At 48.1% G+C, this 19,767-nt stretch overlaps 1 protein-coding gene across 1 annotated transcript in view; it reads right to left on the bottom strand.

The window, feature by feature from the left end:
• The window catches only part of DPYSL5 (dihydropyrimidinase like 5), an 86,602-nt gene that overhangs the window by 40,722 nt on the left and 26,113 nt on the right, over positions 1-19,767 (bottom strand). The window contains exon 2 of the mRNA XM_012788190.3: positions 6,622-6,886. Coding sequence (XP_012643644.1) covers positions 6,622-6,882 — 261 coding nt within the window. The 5' untranslated portion in view covers positions 6,883-6,886. The remainder of the gene's footprint in view (positions 1-6,621; positions 6,887-19,767) is intronic.

The raw sequence follows: 19,767 nt of genomic DNA, 5'->3' as shown, positions 1-19,767 counted from the left end.
GAATGAGACGGGAAATCTCACCCGGGATTACATTCTGCTATACGGCACAGCGAATTTTGAGAAAGGGGGATTATCCGCAGTGGGCCTGGGCTAATCAGGTGAGCTCACGAAGGGGACAGGTTTCTTCTTGGTGAAAGAATTTTAGCCAGAGATTGAAAACGGAAGAGGGATTGGAGGCGAGTCTCTTGCTGGCTTTGAAGATGCAGGGTGCAGGAGGCAAGGTGTGCCAGCAGCCCCTAGGAGCTGAGATGGACCTCAGGCTGACAGCCAGCAAGGAAATGGGGACCTCAGTCCTTGAATTGCAAGAAACTCAATTCTGCTACAGCCACATGAGTTTGGCAGAGGATCCTGAACTCCAGATGACAATGCAGCCCAGGTGACACCTTGATGGTAGCTTGTGACACGCCAAGACCACCCAGTCACGACATGCCCAGACTTCTACCTACAGAACTGGGAGTTAATAAGTGGGTGTTTTAAATTGCTAAGTTTGAGGCAATTAGTTGCACAGTAGAAAACTAATATGCCCCCTGCAAGTGGACTAGCTCCCACTGGTGGGTGGAAGGGATGTCCTCCAGGTGGCTGGGGCAGGGAAATCACTTCATGAAGGCCTCATGGGGTTCTTTAGACTGTGGGGGATTCAGAGAAGACAGTGGAGCGAGGAGCCTGGCTATTCTGACCCCCACAGGCACAGCCAGGCCGGAGGGTGGCAGGGCAGCAGGACAGACGGGCACAGAAAACAAGCTGAGGGTGAGGGCTGATACCCAGAGAAGGCTGGCCATGGTGCCCTGCTGGCAAAGCCCAGGAACACGGCAGCATGGTCACTTGCATAGACAGCGGAACAATTTCATTGTGAAACCAAAGTGGGTGATCTTTTCTCCAGGGACAGAGAAAGGCCTGGGAGACAAAGTCAAGGCCAGGCCTGGGGGCAGAGGGTGGTGAAAATAGGTAGTCCCATCTTGGAGGCTGACAGTTATTTATTGTGTATTCTGCACCAGGCACTGCATGAAGTTTGTCATGCATCACTTCACTTAATCCTTACAACTACCATTTTTCCCAGTGGTAAAAACTGTCCTGCTCTATATAACTTTGGAGCCCAAGGTTATTTCCACAGGGAGGAATGGTGTTTCATAAAGCTGTAGTCTTGGGCAGGCAGAAGGTGCATTCAGCTATCTGCCTGATGCGTGTCAGTTCTGAGATGCAGTCACCTGGTCCAGGCAAGTTTGGAGACATGGAGTGTCAAGGTAAGTATTTGCATGCAGCCAAGCAAGAGGTCACAGGGTGTCTGAAAGGGGTGAATGCCCAGTCCTGGGGTTCCAGGAGACCCAGAGTTGGGTGGTGAAAAAGGCCTTGGACTGAGAAACCTGCACTCCAGTCCAACTGCCTCTGGGACTTGAGGCAACTCATTCATCCTGTCTGGGTCTCCTATCAACAGGAGGGTGGAACTAGATGATTTCTAAGGAGCCATCTGGCTTTTTACAGGAACGGAGAAATATTTGAACTTGGGAACATCAATTAATAAGCAAGACCATGTGAGTCTGGATCCCTGTAGGCAGGAAGTGCTGCTGTGAAGCTTACAGACTGGAAGGATATTTTGTCCATAATTAAACAGAAATGGACAGAATATGGGAGTCAGAAGAGGAAAGAAAGTGAGTAGTATTTAAAGGTTTAGTTCTGGACCAGGCATGGTGGCTCACGCCTATAATCCTAGCACTCTGGGAGGCCAAGGCGGGAGGATTGCTTGAGGTCAGGAGTTCAAGACCAGCTTGAGCAAGAGCAGGACCCAGTCTCTACCAAAAAATAGAACAATTAGCCAGGCGTGTTGGCACACACCTGTAGTCCCAGCTACTCGGGAGGCTGAGGCAGGAGGATGACTTGAGCCCAGAAGTTCGAGGTTGCAGTGAGCTATGATGATGCCACTGCTCTCTAGCCTTTGTGACAGAGCAAGACAATGTCTCAAAATATAAATTAATTAATTAATAAAAATAAAGGTTTAATTCCAAGAGAGCAAATTTCAAAGATAAAAATAGCAAAAACCGTCCACCCAATGGGTAAATGGGATCCTTGGGTAAGGATGATGGTAGGGAATTTATTTATGTTTAGCTGGGCCCTACCAGACAGGGTCCCAGCCTTTGCAGCATGAGAGGGAAAGGGAGGGCCAGGAACCTCCATCAGGGACGGGATGTGGCAGGCTGTCCTGGTCTATGCCACTGAATGTCCCCTAGGCTGATTCCGTGTTGGGTTAGGATTTGGCTTCCCCTGCAGGTTAACTATAAGGAAACTTCTGCTGATGCTAATTTTGAGTTGGAGGGAGGCTGTCTCAGTGATTGCATAGCTCCTGGCACAAATAAGAGGGGGTCTCTGGGCCCTCAAAGAAGAGCGCCAGCTCCACCTGGACTTCCGTTTGATGACATCTCTACCAGTGCCAACTTTTCTCTCTTCTCCAGGCCACGGAATCTGAGCAAGCACAGGGGCTCTACGCACCAGCCTGGGGTTTGGGGCCCAACTATGGGACCCTGGAACGTGAACAGAAAGAGAGAAGCAAATACATAAGACCAGCAGAGGCAAGGCAAGGCAGGCCCTGGCTTCCACTGGGGATCCAGATGTTAGCCGTGACAGAGCACTCCAGGCGCTGGTCAGGCAGGCGACAGTAGAGCCAGGGTGCTGTGCCATTCAAAACCACCAAGAAAGTGCCTTAATAATCTGCTTGCCAGTGGTTAGAGCCACCAGAGATGATGGGGGAGGAGACAGAGCTAGAGACATTGATTTAATTGGTCTGGGCTTTTAAAAATTCCCCAAGTGGTTCTAATGTAATTCTCTTCCAAGGGTTGAGAATCATTGGCCTAGACAGCAGTTCTTAAAATATTTTTGGAGGCGAAGGAGGCAGAAGAGGCTTGTAGGAAGCTTTTTTCAGATGTACATGTCTGCCCCTTCTAACAACACCTTAGTGAAGGGGCTGGTGCCTAAAGTTTTAAAAACCTGATTCTGGTATTTCCACCTGGCTCTGGAGAACCATCGGTAGGTGGAGCTGAAAAGCCTGTATGAACAATCTTTATTCTGCAACATTAGACATGTACCAAAGAATAAATGTCATTTCTTATAAGTTAAGCAGAATAATAATATAAGACCCCAGGACCTGACTGCAATCCCGGACCTTTACCAACACAGTTGTCACAGGGCTTCCCTCCTCACCACCACCCCCGTGTAGATAACTTCCTTCTAGAATGGGGTCTGTATTATCAGCAAGCAAGTGGTCCTGGCTGGCACCTTCCATAACCCCTGGTTCTGGGCCTGGGGAGGGCAGGAGCTGCAGGTCGGCCAGTGTCTCAGAGGCAGTGTCTGGGGCAGCGAGGAGGATCAGGTGACCTAGCCATGAGCGAGGAGCCAGGCAGAGCCTGCCACGGCCTCTGAAAGAGGCGGAGGCCAGAGAGGCATTTGCTAAAGAAGTGCTAGAGAGAAATCCCTGTAGACCGAGTACAATGGAGACCCAGATGTTCTCAGAAAGGCCGGGCTTTCAGCTGTCTTGTTTTTCTAGCCATGGCTGCTGCTGCCAAATCAACAGGCACACAGTAGCCGGGGGGTTGCAGGGTTCAAAGCCCCGCGATCTGTCTGTCAAGAACGAAAAGATGCAACTTGATCTCTCCTCTCTTGGTTAATCACTCGGGTGAGCTTTTCCTTGGGATTATTGTTCTATTATAAACCCAGATGCTTAAAGTGAATCAACCTTTCTCGGAGTGTACTAAGTAGGTCAGCGGCGGTCTATCAGGGCGCGCGAGCGCCACCGGCAGTGTGAATAATTAAATCCACACATCCCCAGATCAGTGTTTCAGCAGGAGAGCCTTTTCTCTCTCCAGGAGATTTTCAGGAACTAGAGGCAACAGGAAGCCGAAGCATTTCGTGAGGGGAAATCCAGGCGTGGATGGGAGGGGTGCAGGGGTGGGAAGTTCATTCTTGGGAGGCTGGGAGGATGTACTGAAGGGCTCCAGACAGAACTGGGGCAGGGGCTGTGTCACCAAGGCAGAGGCTCAATATGAGGGCTGGCGCACAGGGACAAGGTACAATCGTACTTAGGGGACAGATAAAAAAAAGTATCAGTTTAGGTGACGTCAGCAGCCAAGATACTTAGGGTCTGTGGTCTCCTAAATTCCCAAGTAGGGCCTGGCATGGATTGGGGTTCCTGAGGCAGCCTGAACCTTCAGGAACGGGAGGTCTGGGGCCTTTAATCGCACAGGAGCCCTTAGATGTTTTCTGGAGGCAGCTCCCCCCCCCATGGAGGAAAAGCTGGAGAAGATCAAGAGGTACGCACCTTGCACAAAGATATAGGTGCACAGCTTCATCAGCTATAACGAGCTGATGGCTCTCTGGGGGAAATCTGTCACTCTTGGCTAATGAGGCCCCAGCAGATGACAATGGGGAAAATAAGACAAAGAAGGCCAGTCTGCCCTCCGCAAGGTTGGAAGTCAGCATTGTGACAGTGTGGCATCTGACCCTGGATTAAAGGGATCCCAGAAGCAGGGACAATAACCAGCAAGCTGCAATTTTTGGTGCAAGGGTTGAGCATACTACAGAATGGACCCCAACACGGACTGGGGGCTTATTGGTTTGCTCCTGTTAAATACTATGGCCTCTCCTACACTACTGCTGGGAGAATAAATTGTTATCGGTCTGGGAAACTACTTGGCATCATCTATCAAAGCTGAACATATGTGTACCCTATGACCCAGCAATTCCACTACTAGGAGTATGCCTAAAAATGTGTATGGGATATGTTTGCCAAAAGACATGTACAAGAATATGTTCACAGTGACAGTGTTTGTAAATGGTCCCAAATTGGCAACTACCCAAATGCTCATTGATAAATATACAAGTACTATGTGGTATATCACACAGAGTATAGAATACTATAAAGCAATGAAAGTGAATAGGTTACAACAACATGCAACAAGAATGCATTTTTTAAAAAATAGGTTCAGAAGGTAGAGAATGAATTTTTTAGCAAAGGAAGCCAACACAAGGGTACATACTGCTTAATTTCATTTGCATAAAGTAATAAACAGTCAAAACCAATCTATGATGAATATACTAACAACTATTGACCTGTATACTTTAAATAGGTGAATTATATGGTATTTGAATTATATCTCAATTAAGCTGCTATTTTTAAAAAATCTATTAGAGGTCAGGGTCGTGGTTGGCCTTGGTAGAGACCAGTGACTGGAAGTTGCTTCTGGATGTTGGTAATGTTTGGTTTCTTAACCTGGGGGCTGGTTACAAGTGTGCTCAGTTGTGACAACAATTCTGTGTACTTACAATTTGTGCACTTCTCTGTACATACGCTATACTTCAATAAAATGGCAACAGCAGTAACAACAAACAAAACAGTCTGTTGTGTTATGAGCCGAGCCTGGCCTGGCTCAGCGTGTGGGGGTGGGGAGCTGGATATGCCCACTCACTTCAGAAAGGTCTCCACTGCCACCAACGTACCCTGCAAGAGGACCCTGAGTTTATGAGAACAGGGCTCCCATTTCACTATTAAAGCATCACATGCAGGGCCCGAGGGAATTCTCAGAGGAGACGCAGAGAGGGTCCCCTGTCTTCCCTGGGCTCTGCTGGAGTGGGAGGTGTAGCCAGATGCCAGAGTGTTAGGCCAAGGGACATCCTTGCCTCCGCACAGGCTGGGCAATGGCTACTGTGACTCCTCACAGCCCAGTTTTCCAAGGGTCTAGCTGCAGCCCCTAGATTGGGAAGGGGGTGGTATCTTCAAGGAGACCTTAAAGGCCATCTGTCTGAGGTGGGCCCCAGGGCCAGCCTCTGCTTGCATATTTACAGGGTAGCTAGTTCCAGGTCAGTGGCAGGCTCCGGAAAGCAGAGGAACACTGCCAGGCCTTGCCCTCAGGGAGCCCACAGTCTGATGTCCCAGGAAAGGCCTGCATGTGACAGATCACTATAAGGAAGAGGGATGACAGCAACAACAGAGGTCTTTGGAGCACATAGGAAAGGTAAAAGAACCCATTTGTGGCTCTTTTTGCAATATGCAGTTTCTTCCTAATTCACGTATTTCACAGATTGGAATTTTTGTATATGGCACTCAGGCTGTTAAATCTTGTCCATGATAACTCACTCTGAAAAGAGAACCCACCAGAACCACTTTTCGAGCCATTTTAAAAAATAATGAACAAGCTAGGAGAGATAATAGAAGCTAGCTAATCATCTAGAAGAGGCATATTTGTCTTTCCACAGTCTTTGGGGATTGAATTCAGCTTATCATATATAAAGGAGTCCATCAGTCTAACACCCTGCCCTACACAATAATAAACACCAGCTTATTCTTCTTCCTCTAGGTTTCTATTACATGACACATAAACATAAACATAAAATCAGTTCCCAACCTGGGTACATGGGTAAGTGATGTGATCACCAAAACAGGCCTAAGTGCCACCTTTTCCATAATCACGGAAATCTACGACATTAAGCCAGAAATACCTAGTTGCCATAGTGGCCCCTGAGCCCCCCTCCTTCTGCCAGCAACACAGGGAAGCACTTGGCTCACGTGGGTCTGGTCTGGAGCAGCAGAATAAAGACGCCAAAGAGGAAGCCACCTTCCGCACACAGGAGCATAATTACCTTGGTCCCATGGTAGAAGTCGTCCACGCATGTGGCGTTCATGAAGGTCTGGTGGAAGTGGGTGCTGGTGTCTATGCCTCCGGGGATCACCAGCTTCCCAGTGGCGTCGATCACCTTGGCCCCTCCGGGGATCATGAGCTCGCGGCCCACCTGCTGGATGACGCCATTCTCGATGTAGACGTCAGCCTCGTGGGTACAGTCATCGTTCACCACTTTGCCGCCCTTGATGAGAATCCGCACGCTGGCTGAATTGGCAAGCATGTTCCTACAGAATGTGAGGGGGCACCAGTCAAGGTCAAAGTCCCTTCCCACTGTTACCAAGGTCCCAGCCCTTCCTGTCAGAGCCCCACCTCCATGGTCTGGGTAAGTGAGCAGAGAAGGGAAGTTTCTCCACAGCCTGAGGAAACTGGTCCCACAGCCAGCTCTGGTCACAACCCCGACACTGGCCTCCTAGTGGGACGTCCTGGGACTCAGGACACAGAGGCAGTTTAAGGGGGAAGCTGGGGCCCACAGAAAAATCATTTATTACCCTTCCCAAAATGCCATGTGAGTTCTAAAGCCTTTTCACATCTACTGTCTATTTTATTACCAAAAACAACCCGAGGAGTTGCAGTTTTACAGATGAGAAAGCTAAAATTGCTAGGGAATTTATGGCTACCAAGTAGCCAAGTCAAACCCACACGTCTGGTGTGACCAATGTCTCCATTCCATTACACAGTGTCGTGAAGATACCAGAGGCTACTGGGCGTGTCTCAGAGAGCCGAATTCTCCAAGCCTCACAGCTGTCTAATTCATGACAGTCTTTCAAAGGACTCTACTTTGTTCATGCTCCTGTGTTAGGCTCAAGAACTTCCCTACCAACACCGAAGCTCCACAGCTGTGTGCACGATGTGCTTATCTGAGGAGCTTTTGAAAAGCACCTATGCCCAAGTCCCACTGCCAGAGATTCAGATTTATTTGGTCCAGACTGAGCCCTGCACATCGGTAGTTTTCAAAAGCTGGAGAATTCTACCATACATTTAAAGAAGAATTAACACCAATCTCATCCAGAAAGCAGAAGAGAAGGAAACCCTTCCCAACTCATTTTGTGAAGCCATTATTAGCCTGCTACCAAAGCCAGACAAAAATCGTACACACAACGAAAACTCCAGAGCAATGTCCTTCATGAATACAGATGCAAAATCCCTAACAAAAGATTAGCAAATAAAAGTCATCAATATACGAAAAGATTTATGCACCACACAGGTGGGGTTTATTTCAGGGAGGCAAGGCTAGTCCAATATTTGAAAATTGATCAGTGTAATCCACCATAGTAACAGGATCCTGGGAGCGGTAAGGAGCAAGTGTGGGAGATGTGGGGGAGCCACTGTGGGGGCCTAGGAAGTGAAGCGGGTGCACACAGGAAAAGGGGTGGGTGCCAAGGGCCCTTCAGACAGCCATGGTCATGGCGAGGTAACTGGAATTCCATCCAGGGAGCACACTTTGGATCTGGAACTCTCTTGACCCTTAGGTCTCTGAACAGAAAATATTTACATTTAGACTTAGAAAATATAGAACAGATGACCAGCCGGAGGGAGATTACACCACTGCAATGTCTCTCTGGGGTCAAAAAGCTCACCTTTATAGTCTTCAGGCCCCAACTCAGCTGTCCCCTCTTCTGAGAAGCTCTCTGTGCCGTCACAGGATCAGTTGTTTCCACGGCACTACACTCTCTCTCCACCTACAGACTAAGGTCCCCAAAGGCAAAGTCCTACTAGTCATCTTTGTCCCCACCCCCTCCTCATCCTCAGCATCCAGTATGGGACACTCAAAACTGGTGAATAAATGAATAACTTCATCTACTGTTGCACCCTAACACAATCAAAATGGTTTAAAGCAGCCAGTTGTAGGCCAATCCCGTATAGTTGGCAACCCTGTGTCCAGGACAACACTCATCTCTCCTAATACAGCACATTACTGTGAGCAGAGGGAAGGAAGCAACATATTTTCTCTCACCCGGCTCATTTCACTTTGCCTGCCCCCAGGCAAGTTCCGGGAAGGCTGTGTCCCAGGATGCAAAGGCCTTGGGATCTCTTGAGGCACACCTCTCGTACATAGGTCAGATATCTGGAGAGCTCAGCCTGCTCTCCTGGACGCAGCTGGTTCATTTCTTGCCAACTTAGCCAGGCTGGAGAGCATGGAATCTCAACTACAGTTTCTTGGTATAAGCTACACCTTGACTACACCTCGACTACACCTGGACCACCAGGTTCTCCTGCTGTCAGGAAAGGCAGGTCCTCAGAGGCTGCTGCTCGAGAGAGTGCTGGGACACAGGGCAGGTAGCCAGGAGTGACAACTGTGCTCTGTGACCATCTGCTCCCTGCAAGGTATCACTCGGACCTCTGGGGAGAAGTGACCCTGCTCCCCTAGTGTGGAAGGCACCAGGCAGTGGGGAGGATCAGGCTGGAGAGATTGGGGATGATGGTGCCACCACAGCCATGAGACACTGTCTGGATCTGGGATGAAGCCGAACACATTTCAGAGGATCTTATGCCCTAAAATCTGAAAACTGGAGTTTTAATTTCATATGCAATAATAAGGAAATGCATTTGGCTCTAAGGTAATGCCACAGCCACTCTGGCCAAAGGATGCCCAAAAAGTCTGAGGGATGCAGTCTCTCTCTCTCTCTCTCTCTCTCTCTCTCTCTCTCTCTCTCAGTACAAAGCCAAGCCCAGGTGTGACTACAAAAGGAGAGGTCAAAGTTCTCCATTAGTGTTAGAAGAGGGAAATGATGGTAGTGGTAAGGTTCACTGAAAGCAGACACACAATCCTCTGTGCAAATCTTCACCTTTTAAAGTAGCTTAAAGTTAAGAGAAAAAATAGGAATACTTAAGCTATAAAACTGCTTATGGTCACTACATCAATGTTGTAAATGACAATACTGGTTTGCTCACGTGCTCAGGGCACACGCCTGGGGGGTGGAGAAGCCAGAAGGGTGGTGTGATAATGACTTACTGGGTTTTCTTGCCTGATCTTTGATGCTGGAACAAAACCAAATGCATCGTCTTCACTAGAAACAAGAGCTCTCAGTAAATTAACACGCCGTGCCCGGCACTTTACATGCATTTAATCCACAGCAACCCCATCAAGTGGGAACAAAGCAGCAAGTATTAGCTCCACTTTAGGAGCAAGAAACAGAGATTTTGAAAATAATAGGTGCCCACTAAATGTCACACAACTTTGGAGGGAGGGGTATGGGCTTCAGACTCAGGTCCACCTGACTTAAAAGAAAGGTTATTAAAGCTACTCTGGGTAGCAGAGTTACAGGTGATTTTTATGTTCTTCATAGTTTTCTGTATTTTTCAAATTTTATACATTAAATTGTATTATCTTTTCTAATCTGAAAATATATGTTCAAAAGCTTTTTCTTTGAGCGAAAAAGAAGCCAGCAGGAATCCAATGTGACTCTTCATTCAGGTGCAACTGGCTCAGTCCTACCCTTTGGCATCCTCCCTGGGAGGAGATGGGCAAGGAAAGGGGGGATGGAACTGCTGCCACCAGCCCTGACACTTACTCCCTTTCTCTAGAACCCTTGGGCTGCCACCACCACTCAACCTGTCTGTTTCCACTTCCTTGCTGGAAATCCCTGGAGGCTAACCTGGCTCTGAAGGGGCTTGGCCCACCCTGAAAGAATACCCCTGGGTCCAGGGAGCCCATTCCCACAGGCCCAGGCGGTCCTGCAGATCGGGCTACACTGCACTCCTAGGGCCACCGTAGAGGGAACACGTTCTCAGAACTCAGAGGACCCTACTAATAACATTAACTAACAATTACTGGACACCTACTATATACGGTGCCCATCATATACCTTATTTAATTACCTTATTTAATCCTTACCAAACCTTATTTAATCCTTACCTTTAATTTAATCATTACCTTATTTAATCCTTACCAAACCCTGAGACAGATAACATTATTGTCCCCATTTTTGTCAAGAGGAAGCTGAGGCTTAGAAGAGCTAAAGGAACTTCCTCAAAGCCACACAGCTAGTTATCCAACAGAGTGGAGACTGAAAGCCAGTTTGTCTGTAGAGTTATTATGGACTAAATGTGTCCCCCAATATCTAATCTCCAGTGTTTCTGTATTTGGAGATGGGGCTTCTAAGGAAGTCTGTAGGGTTAAATGAGGTCATAAGGGTAGGGCCCTGATCCGAGAGTGTTAGTGTCCTGGTAAGAGGAGACGCCCTGTGCACATGCCGTGTGAGGACACAGTGAGAAGGCGGCGTCTACCAGCCAGGAGGAGAGCCCTCACCAGAACCCAACCATGCTGGCACCCTGACCTTGGACTTCCAGCCTTCAGAACTGTGAGAAAGTAAACTTCTGCTCTTTAAGCCACCCAGTCCATGGTATTTTGTTATGGCAGCCCGGGAAGACTGATACAGGTGCCTGCACTCTTAGCCTTGAGTCAATACAGAAAGTGGGGGTGAGCAAGACCCCAGATCTGAAGCTGCTCAGTGGAGCCGCTTCATGCAAATGATGGCTGAGACTTGACTGAGGCCATCCCGCCTCTGGCAGAATCCCAGGCTAAGGCCAGGCCAGGTAGGCTGCTGTCATCAGAACTGCCTGCAGGGCTTCGGCCTCTAGGGATTACCAAGGCCTTGAACATTCTAGGCCTGCACTGGTCTGTGTGGAGAATACCACAGAACAGTCGCTTAACACACTCCCTACCCAGGGTGCGTGTGGAGAATGTCTTTTTAAAATGAATGTTTGTGTGCATCAAAATATTCTGTAACTTCTCTCCTTTCCCCTGGGGATAACTCTGAGAAAGACACAGGCCTGGTCTCAAGAAACTCAGTCTAGGGGATGAGAGAGATGCAAAGAACTGCTTTACAAGGGGACTAAATTGCAAAGGTGACATTTCTTGCCCAAAAACCTAAAAATTAACTTCACAGGTATTGATTTGAACTGGGTGTCTCTCCCTGCAAAGCAGAGACCAGAGCTGGAATGAAGAGACCAGCTGTGCGGGGATGGCAGGAGGCTTGTTGCATCAATGTTCTCCCCACACATTTCTGCACTTCCAAGGGCTCTAAGTCACCAAGATGCCTGACCCCTTCCAATCCCCTCTAGCTGCTGACTGTTGACATTCACTATACTCCTCACCTCCCCATGTGACCTCATTAGTACCTCATTAGTACCTACAGCTTCCCCTGGTACTCTCTGCTGAACTAAACAAAGGGAAGATGGTACTGGAAACTCTCTCTGAAGCCCCCTGTTGTCTGTGTGCAGGGTGTGTGGCTGTTGTCTGTTTGCGGGGTGTGTGCCTGTTGTCTGTGTGCATGGCGTGTGCCTGTTGTCTGTGTGCATGGTGTGTGCCTGTTGTCTGTGTGCATGGTGTGTGAACATATGGAGTTAATGGGGTGGATACCCTGGACTTCACAGGAAAGTCCCTCAAAAGGGAAGAGATTTGAGGGCAGTTGTAATACAGGCTCTTTAGTGCCATACTGCCACCGGCTATGACTCTCTTTACCTCTGCTATGGTTGTGACAGCATATCCAGAGAGATATCCAACCTCTTGTCAGAGGTTGTAGTCAAAAAGAAGTAGAAGTTCCACAGAGGGTCAGTATCAGTTTTCCTAATTTGTGATGCTTCAAGTCACCCAGTTATTCCAAAACACAATAAGTGTATAGATACAGCCCATATCCAGCCCACCGGCATACTACATGGTATGAACTATTTGTGTCCCATTTGTATGTTGAAGTTCCAATCCCCAATGGGATGGTACCTGAAGGTGAAGCCTTTGGGAGGCAATTAGGTCATGAGGGTGGAGCCCTTGTGAATAGGATTAGTGCCCGTATAAAAAGAGATGGGGGTGGGTCTCTCTCTCTCTCCACCATGTGAGGACACAGAAAGAAGCTATCTGTCTGTAAGCCAGGAAAAGGGCCCTCCCCAGGAACCAAATTAGCTGGCACCTTGATCTTGGACTTTCTAGTCTTCGGAACTGTGAGGGACAAATTTCTGTTGTCTAAGCCACCCAGTCTGTGGTCATTTTGTTATAGTGGCCCAAACTGACTAAGACACAACACTACACAGAAATGAGTGTTATAATCAAATAATCATTAAGTAACAACTGGGCCTTAAAATAAATGTCACCTCCTTTAAAGACTTCTGGCTATATCCCACATGCCCATATGTTTCACCAAAAACTTTAATCATCCAGCTATTTTATCTATGCAAATGAAAGAATTCAAAACATGTCTGTCCTCCCTGGCAGAAATGGGAAAAATCCAGGATAGTTAAATGCTATCAGAAAGAATAAATCAGGCCAAGTGAGGTGGCTCACGCCTGTAATCCTAGCACTGTGGGAGGCCGAGGAGGGCGGATCACTCGAGGTCAGGAGTTCAAAACCAGCTTGAGCAAGACCGAGACCCCGTCTATACTAAAAACAGAAAGAAATTAGTTGGCCAACTAAACATATATAGAAAAAATTAGCCAGGCATGGTGGCACATGCCTGCAGTCCCAGCTACTCGGGAAGGTGAGGCAGGAGGATTGCCTGAGCCCAGGAGTTTGAGGTTGCTGTGAGCCAGGCTGACGCCACGGCACTCTAGCCCGGGCAAAAGAGTGAGACTCTGTCTCAAAAAAAAAAAAAAAAAAAAAGAATAAATCAGAAGTATGGAATTCTAGAGCTGCATAGATTATCAAGTTTATGCCAATTTGCCCTCCAGCCCCTGAACTTTATCAACAGTGACCTTGAACTGAAGAGGACCAGTCCAGGACTAATGCAATGGTGTTACACTGCAAGTACAGGGATCTTAGGAATTTCACAATTTATTCGGGGAAATAATGATGCCTTCCACAGCAAGATGGTGGATATCTTTGATATGCCAAGAATTATCCAATTGCACACAGCTTGCCTCCTCCAATTTCTGATTTGGTAGTATGGATTCCTCATGTTCCTGAACCAGTTATGGATTAGAGCTAAGGTGATGTGCAAGCTGGGAACACGGACTTCTGGGTGGGAGTGGGGTGGGGGACAACACTATAACCAGGAAGCACAGTCTTTCAATGAGAAAGCCTCTTCATGTTTAAAATAGTAACAGTTATTGCTATCCAACAAATGCCTTGCCAGAAAACAGAAAAGTGCCCCCCTCCCCCTCGGCTTGTCATTTTTTCCCTGCTGTTCAGTAGTTCCAATGCAGAACTGCACGGGAAGCATGGGAAGCATCTTGCTGGGTGGACAGACAAGGTTATGGCAGCTGCTGCTGCTTGTTCATGAAATGCACACACCCTACACTCCTAGAAGGCGCACAGTGTTAGCACTGCCAAGGAAATGCCAAGCCCAACACTGTGTTTTGGAATTGTCTGCTTCTGTCATCACCTTCCCCAGCTCCTGCAAGCCTGTAGGGAGGTGTGAGACAAGGAGAGCCCGCACAGTCTGTCCCGCACAGCTGCCCCTGCCAGCAGCTCAGCTGGAGGGCACTGAGGGCCTCTGGGGCTTGGCACAGACGCATCAGGCCAGAACAGGGCAAAGAAGGAGACCCTGCTTGCATAAAGACCTTAAAACAAACTTGAAGGTATTGGTTTAAGACATGTATTTCCTCTTTTTCACAAGCACGGGTTTAAGACTCACATTTCTTCTTTTGATAGAATCCACAGAAAAATACCAGATTTTACAGATAACCAGTCACTGTGACATCAAAGACACGCAAGAGGAGGCTACACACTGCCCTGTGACATGAAGGGTCTGTGGCATTTAAGCCAACCCTAATGGAACCTCGAGGGGCAAGTGAGGCCGGCTCAGGTCACGGAGGACACAGGTGGGCGGGCATGGCTCCTCCGTCCCTTGCTCCAAGCAGATAACGTTTGTTAAAGGATCAAAGGCAACACACTGCAGTTGTGTTTTGAAAGGAACAACGAAAAGCTGCAGCTATTTTTCTTCTGATCAGCACAAAGGAAAGGGAAACAGTAGGCTGGCACTTCACAGCTTTCTCAATGGGAGAGCCATCCCTAAAACGGGGTGGGGTGGGGGTGCTGGCACTTAAAGAACCCTGGGGTCACTTGGGGAAGGGATTCTCTTTGAGTTGAAACATGACAAATGAAAGGGTCACAGAACAGAACAAAAAAGCCAAAGGGAAGTTCGAGGTGAGTGGGAAATGCCGATGGTTTAAGTTAATAAATTTAATTTTTAAAAAAGTAAATTGCTGGCCGGGCACGGTGACTCATGCCCGTAATCCTAGCACTCTGGGAGACCAAGGCGGAAGGATTGCTCGAGGTCAGGAGTTCAAAACCAGCCTGAGCAAGAGCGAGACCCCCATCTCTACTATAAATAGAAAGAAATTAATTGGCCAACTAATATATACAGAAAAAATTAGCTGGGCATGGTGGCGCATGCCTGTAGTCCCAGCTACTCGGGAGGTTGAGGCAGGAGGATTGCTTGAGCCCAGGAGTTTGAGGTTGCTGTGAGCTAGGCTGACGCCATGGCACTCACTCTAGCCTGGGCAACAAAGTGAGACTGTCTCAAAAACAAAAAAAAAAGTAAATTGCTTTCTACAGAGTAAATACTAAACAGTGCTTAGCTAATATTAAAGCATATTATAATTTTATGATTAATTCTTAAATGTTTTGATCAACTATCGATTTAAAATACATATGATATACATGTAAGGTACACAGAGCAATGGCGCAGAGACCTGTGACTCCAGCGTGTCATTACCATTCATGTTCCCTCACCTCATTCATCTGACCCCTGGTCCTCCTTCTCAAAGGTAACCACTTTCCTAGTCCATTTAGATGAACCAATAACTAATAACAACTAGGTGACAAGTGAAAAAAAACCAAAAAAACAGCTGTTTCCGCCTCTCCTGACATCCCACAATCAAACTTCACCTGTCCTGGACTGAGCTCCTCACACCCCCAGTTCTCTGCTTTCCAGAGTAAGCAGGCATCCAAAAACCTATTGTATGCTAATGAGGGAGTGGGGGATTTTGTTATCATCCAGATGCTCACTAGACCATTCTACTGGGATATTCTACCAGCAGCCGAACTCAACCTGTCCCAAACCAACTCCACCACCCCAATCACCCCATTGGGAAACCTGGGACTCTTTCTAGATTCTTCTCCAACCTGGGCCAGTGTAGACGTCCAGGAGGGCTGGTCTGAGAAGTGGGCCTGATTTTGGTCACCTGAGAGTTTTGTGTAAAATGTTTAGAGGGATGCTGGAAGTGGAACCACCCCTGGGAAGAGAAATTGGGGAGAGTGAAAGGACAGGTCCTCTATCTTCCATCTGGGGTCCAGGCATCCAGCGCTAATAGAGGACATGGACACCAAGGACTTGGACAGGAAGACAGACCGGTTCGGCAGAAGAGAGCATATGGAGGCAGACACCCTGGGTCCTGGTCCATAGCCACAAACTGGTTTCTATACCAAACCGGCTAGTAAGGTGGCCTCCCAATGGCCCACCAGGCCCTGAGCTTCCATTAGCCCAGGGGCTGGGCAGGATGAAGCCCGCGGATGGCAGGTGTCATTTTAGGGGACGGTTGGCCTGGGTGTTAGTAATGGGGGCCCATCTGTACCCTACCATGAAGCATGTGCAGCCAGAAAATTGCCACCACTTTTGTCACTACATGGTGAAGAAGGAGGGACCAAGGAGGGCAGGACTATAGGTCGGAGCCCAGCGCCAGGGCAGCCTCTTCCGGGCAGGAGGGGAAAGGAAAGGGAGCCACAATCCCAATATGTGTGAATATGGTGAACAAGGGCCTGGCCCTGAGAAAGTCTAGAAAAGGAGCTGCCATAAGTGAAGATCAAGAGGCAGTCGTCTCTCGGGCCCACCCCAAGCAGGAGTTGAATGAAACAAATAGCTTCTGGGAAGGTGTGGATAAATTCACATAAGTGAATCTTTAACAGGCTAAAGTCAAGTCAGACGGTTTAATCCCATGGGTTCATCTGAAGTGGCCTGGCCCCGTGTGGCTGGACTTAACGAGCAAGCATCAGAGTGCAGAGGGCAAATGCCAAATTCCAGAGGATTAACTGTGAGAAGGTGGTAAGGAACGGGGTGCTGACCACTTGTTCGACAAGATTAGCTCTATGGCTTAGGAAAGAAATGGGGCAGTTGTCAGGAGCCAGAGCTGAGTGCGTGTGGGTGTGGGCGTTGCTGCGACAGAACGAGTTTAACCGTGTGTTGATGCACATGTGCCCACAGGTGCACAGCACCAGTCCTGGACATTTGGAAGTGCTCCTTGTAAGTGCTCGCTTACTCCCGGGGCCAGCAGGCTTCTTCATTTGCAGGCTGGGGAGGCTAAGGACCAGCAAAGGTTAAGTGTTAATATGAGTAAATCCCACTCCATGAGCCCAGCTCCTCCAGGCCTTGGAAGGACAGATGGAGGGGTGTGCACACTGGAGACAAGGATGCCTCACTCCCGACAGGGGCTTTGACCAGGGAAGACCAGACGTTTGCAGACCAGCAGAGTTACCATCACCACCACCTCGCCTGCCCCGCCCCACCCCACACAGACCCCTGGCAGATTGCTCAGCCCTGCTGCGCCTGCCCTGCTCACGCCAGCTGTCTGCAGGCCCCAGAAATAATTCCATCATCTCCCCTGGAAGGACAGCAGCTGCGGCTCAAGGGCCTCCGGCAGCCCACACGGGGGCTTGCTTCCTAGAACACAGGCCAAATGGTGGAAGGGGGCCAGCTCCCCACTGCCAGCAAACAAGGGGGGCGGGCAAAGGACTCTTCTCAGTTTGAGATCTCAAGTGGGGGTGGGGAAAGTCATAGCAGGAGGAAAGAACAACTCTTCCTAGCTATTAAAGTATCAGGAACCTGGGCTGCCTGATAAAATCTAGATTGGGGATAGAAGAAATTGAGTAGCAATACAAAACTCCTAATTTTTTCTCTTTTAAACTGAAAATTAATATACAACATCTTACAAACAGTAATTGAGGGAAATAAGTGGATATAAAAGAGTAAATACAGTATGGTTCCATTGGCTTGGCGCAGTGGCTCATGTCTGTAATCCTAAGCACTCTGGAAGGCCTAAGGCTGGAGGATCGCTTGAGCTCAAGAGTTCAAGGCCAGCCTGAGCCCTGAGCAAGAGTGAGATTCCATCTCTTCTAAAAAATAGAAAAAATTAGCCAGGCATGGTGGTGCATGCCTGTAGTCCCATCTACTCGGGGGGCTAAGGCAGGAGGATCGCTTGAGCCCAGAATTTTGAGGTTGCAGTGAGCTAGGCTGACACCATGGCATTCTAGCCTGGGTGACATCGAGAGACTCTGTCTCAGAAAAAAAGAGTAATTCTTTGCAAAACAAAGATTGTAAGGAGCACCTCTTACCACTATATAGTTAAAAAAAAAAGTACTATTCCATTCATATAATAGGCAAAAGCAAATTATAGTGTTTGCATCTAGCGGCAAAACCATGAGGAAAAACCAAGGAACTAATGATCAAGAAAGTCCAGATGGTGGTTATCTCTGGCAGGGAGGGGGGCGCTGACTTGGGGGAGGGGCCCCTGGTGAGGGAGGGCTTCTTGGGGGCTTTAAATCTAATCTTTTACCTGGATGGGAGTTAAATAGGCATTTGCTTTAAATTGTTCTTTTAAACTGCCCATATATTTTCTCCACTCTTCTGTGAGTATTGCATCAAACATTTAAACATTTTAAAAATAACTTAGAATGATGACATGCCTGTATACAAATATATGTCAAGTATTATTACAACCAAAATACACACAAAAAACAAACCAGAAGAGAATAAACATCAGTTTGTGTAGTAGGGTGACAGGTGATTTTCCCCCTCCAATTTTCTAAGCTTTCTATACAATGTTATATTGCTTTTATAATGAAAAATAAATATTGTGCTTTGAAATCATGCAAGTACTTATATATATATGTGTGTATATATATATGTGTGTGTGTGTATATATATATATATATTTATTTATTTATTTATTTATTTTTAACTAAAACAAGGTGAAAACATTCCTGCTTCTTTTCAGGAAGTCCCGCCCTTATCATGCCACCTTCTGGAAAATTTACTGAAAGGGCCAGGCCTTAGGACAAACCAGTCTCCTTTATTTTGATCTTGAACTTAAAAAGATTTGAGAAGGGCACAAGCTATTCTCTTTCTTTCCCCTCAAGATGTTAAGACTCCTTCAAAGAGGTACCAGATATTTCATCTTGTGCTGAAAATGTGTTTCCAGCTCGCTCGCTCGCTCTCTCTCTCTCTCTCTCTCAAAGGAAGCTGCTTTTACCCACCATTCACTTTAAGCCAAGAATGCTTCTGCCCGATCAAAGGCGGCCTTCCTCCTGCGCCTGCTTCTGCCAGCTGCCTTCTCTCAGACCTGGCGCACCTCCGTCACAGAGGCAAACAGGGAGTTTTATCCCAGTCCAGAATTCCTGGGCCTGAGAAACAAGTCTCATCAGTCCTTGAGGAAATACGTGACTAATGGCACCAGCTTGAACGGGAAAGGCAACAAGGCGGGTGAGCCACTGTGAGCTTGATCCCGGGACGCCTGGGCGCATGCGGGAAGCACTGTGCCCACCAGGAGTGACAGGCCAGTGGGCCCTGTTACGAGGCTAAAGAAAGGTCCAGGGGTGAAAGTGACCAACTTCCCCTCTCCTGGGGCAGTGATGCCACTAGCCTGACAGAGTCTGGATTTCAGGGCCCTGTTTTGAAAAGAAACTCCTGGGAGTGAGTGGGGATGCAGAGGGGGTGTGAGGAGGAAGGGAGGGGACCATGAGTAGGGTAGTGCCAAGGGCAGTGGCCTTGGCCGTGCCCTGCAACTGTGGGACATCCCCACTACCTCGGTCCTGTTTTCTTGGCTGTAAATGGGCGTCAACACCATCGGTACAAATAAATCTTACAGCAGCCCCATGAGGTAATGAAACATCATTGTCCCCATTTTATGGCTGAAGAAGCAATGGGTTGGAAGCATGCCTATTAGACCAGAGCTCCTTGGGAGCCGAGCCTGTGCCTTATTTCGTCCTTCTAAGGGCCTGGCACATACAGGTGGCTCATTAAATGCCGGCGGAAGGAAGGCTTGAGCTGGGGAATCGTGGGGATCAAGGAGGCAGTGTGAAAGCACTGAGCGTTTACAAAGTGCTAGCCCCAGGAACAGGTTATTAGCCACCAGCAATGGGAAGGAAGGCCTCTCAAAAGAGAGCTCTGTGCTGGTCGTG

Source organism: Microcebus murinus, chromosome 3, assembly GCF_040939455.1.
Source record: "Microcebus murinus isolate Inina chromosome 3, M.murinus_Inina_mat1.0, whole genome shotgun sequence".
Classification (NCBI taxonomy): Eukaryota; Metazoa; Chordata; class Mammalia; order Primates; family Cheirogaleidae; genus Microcebus; species Microcebus murinus.
This window is presented reverse-complemented; position numbering and strand designations above follow the sequence as displayed.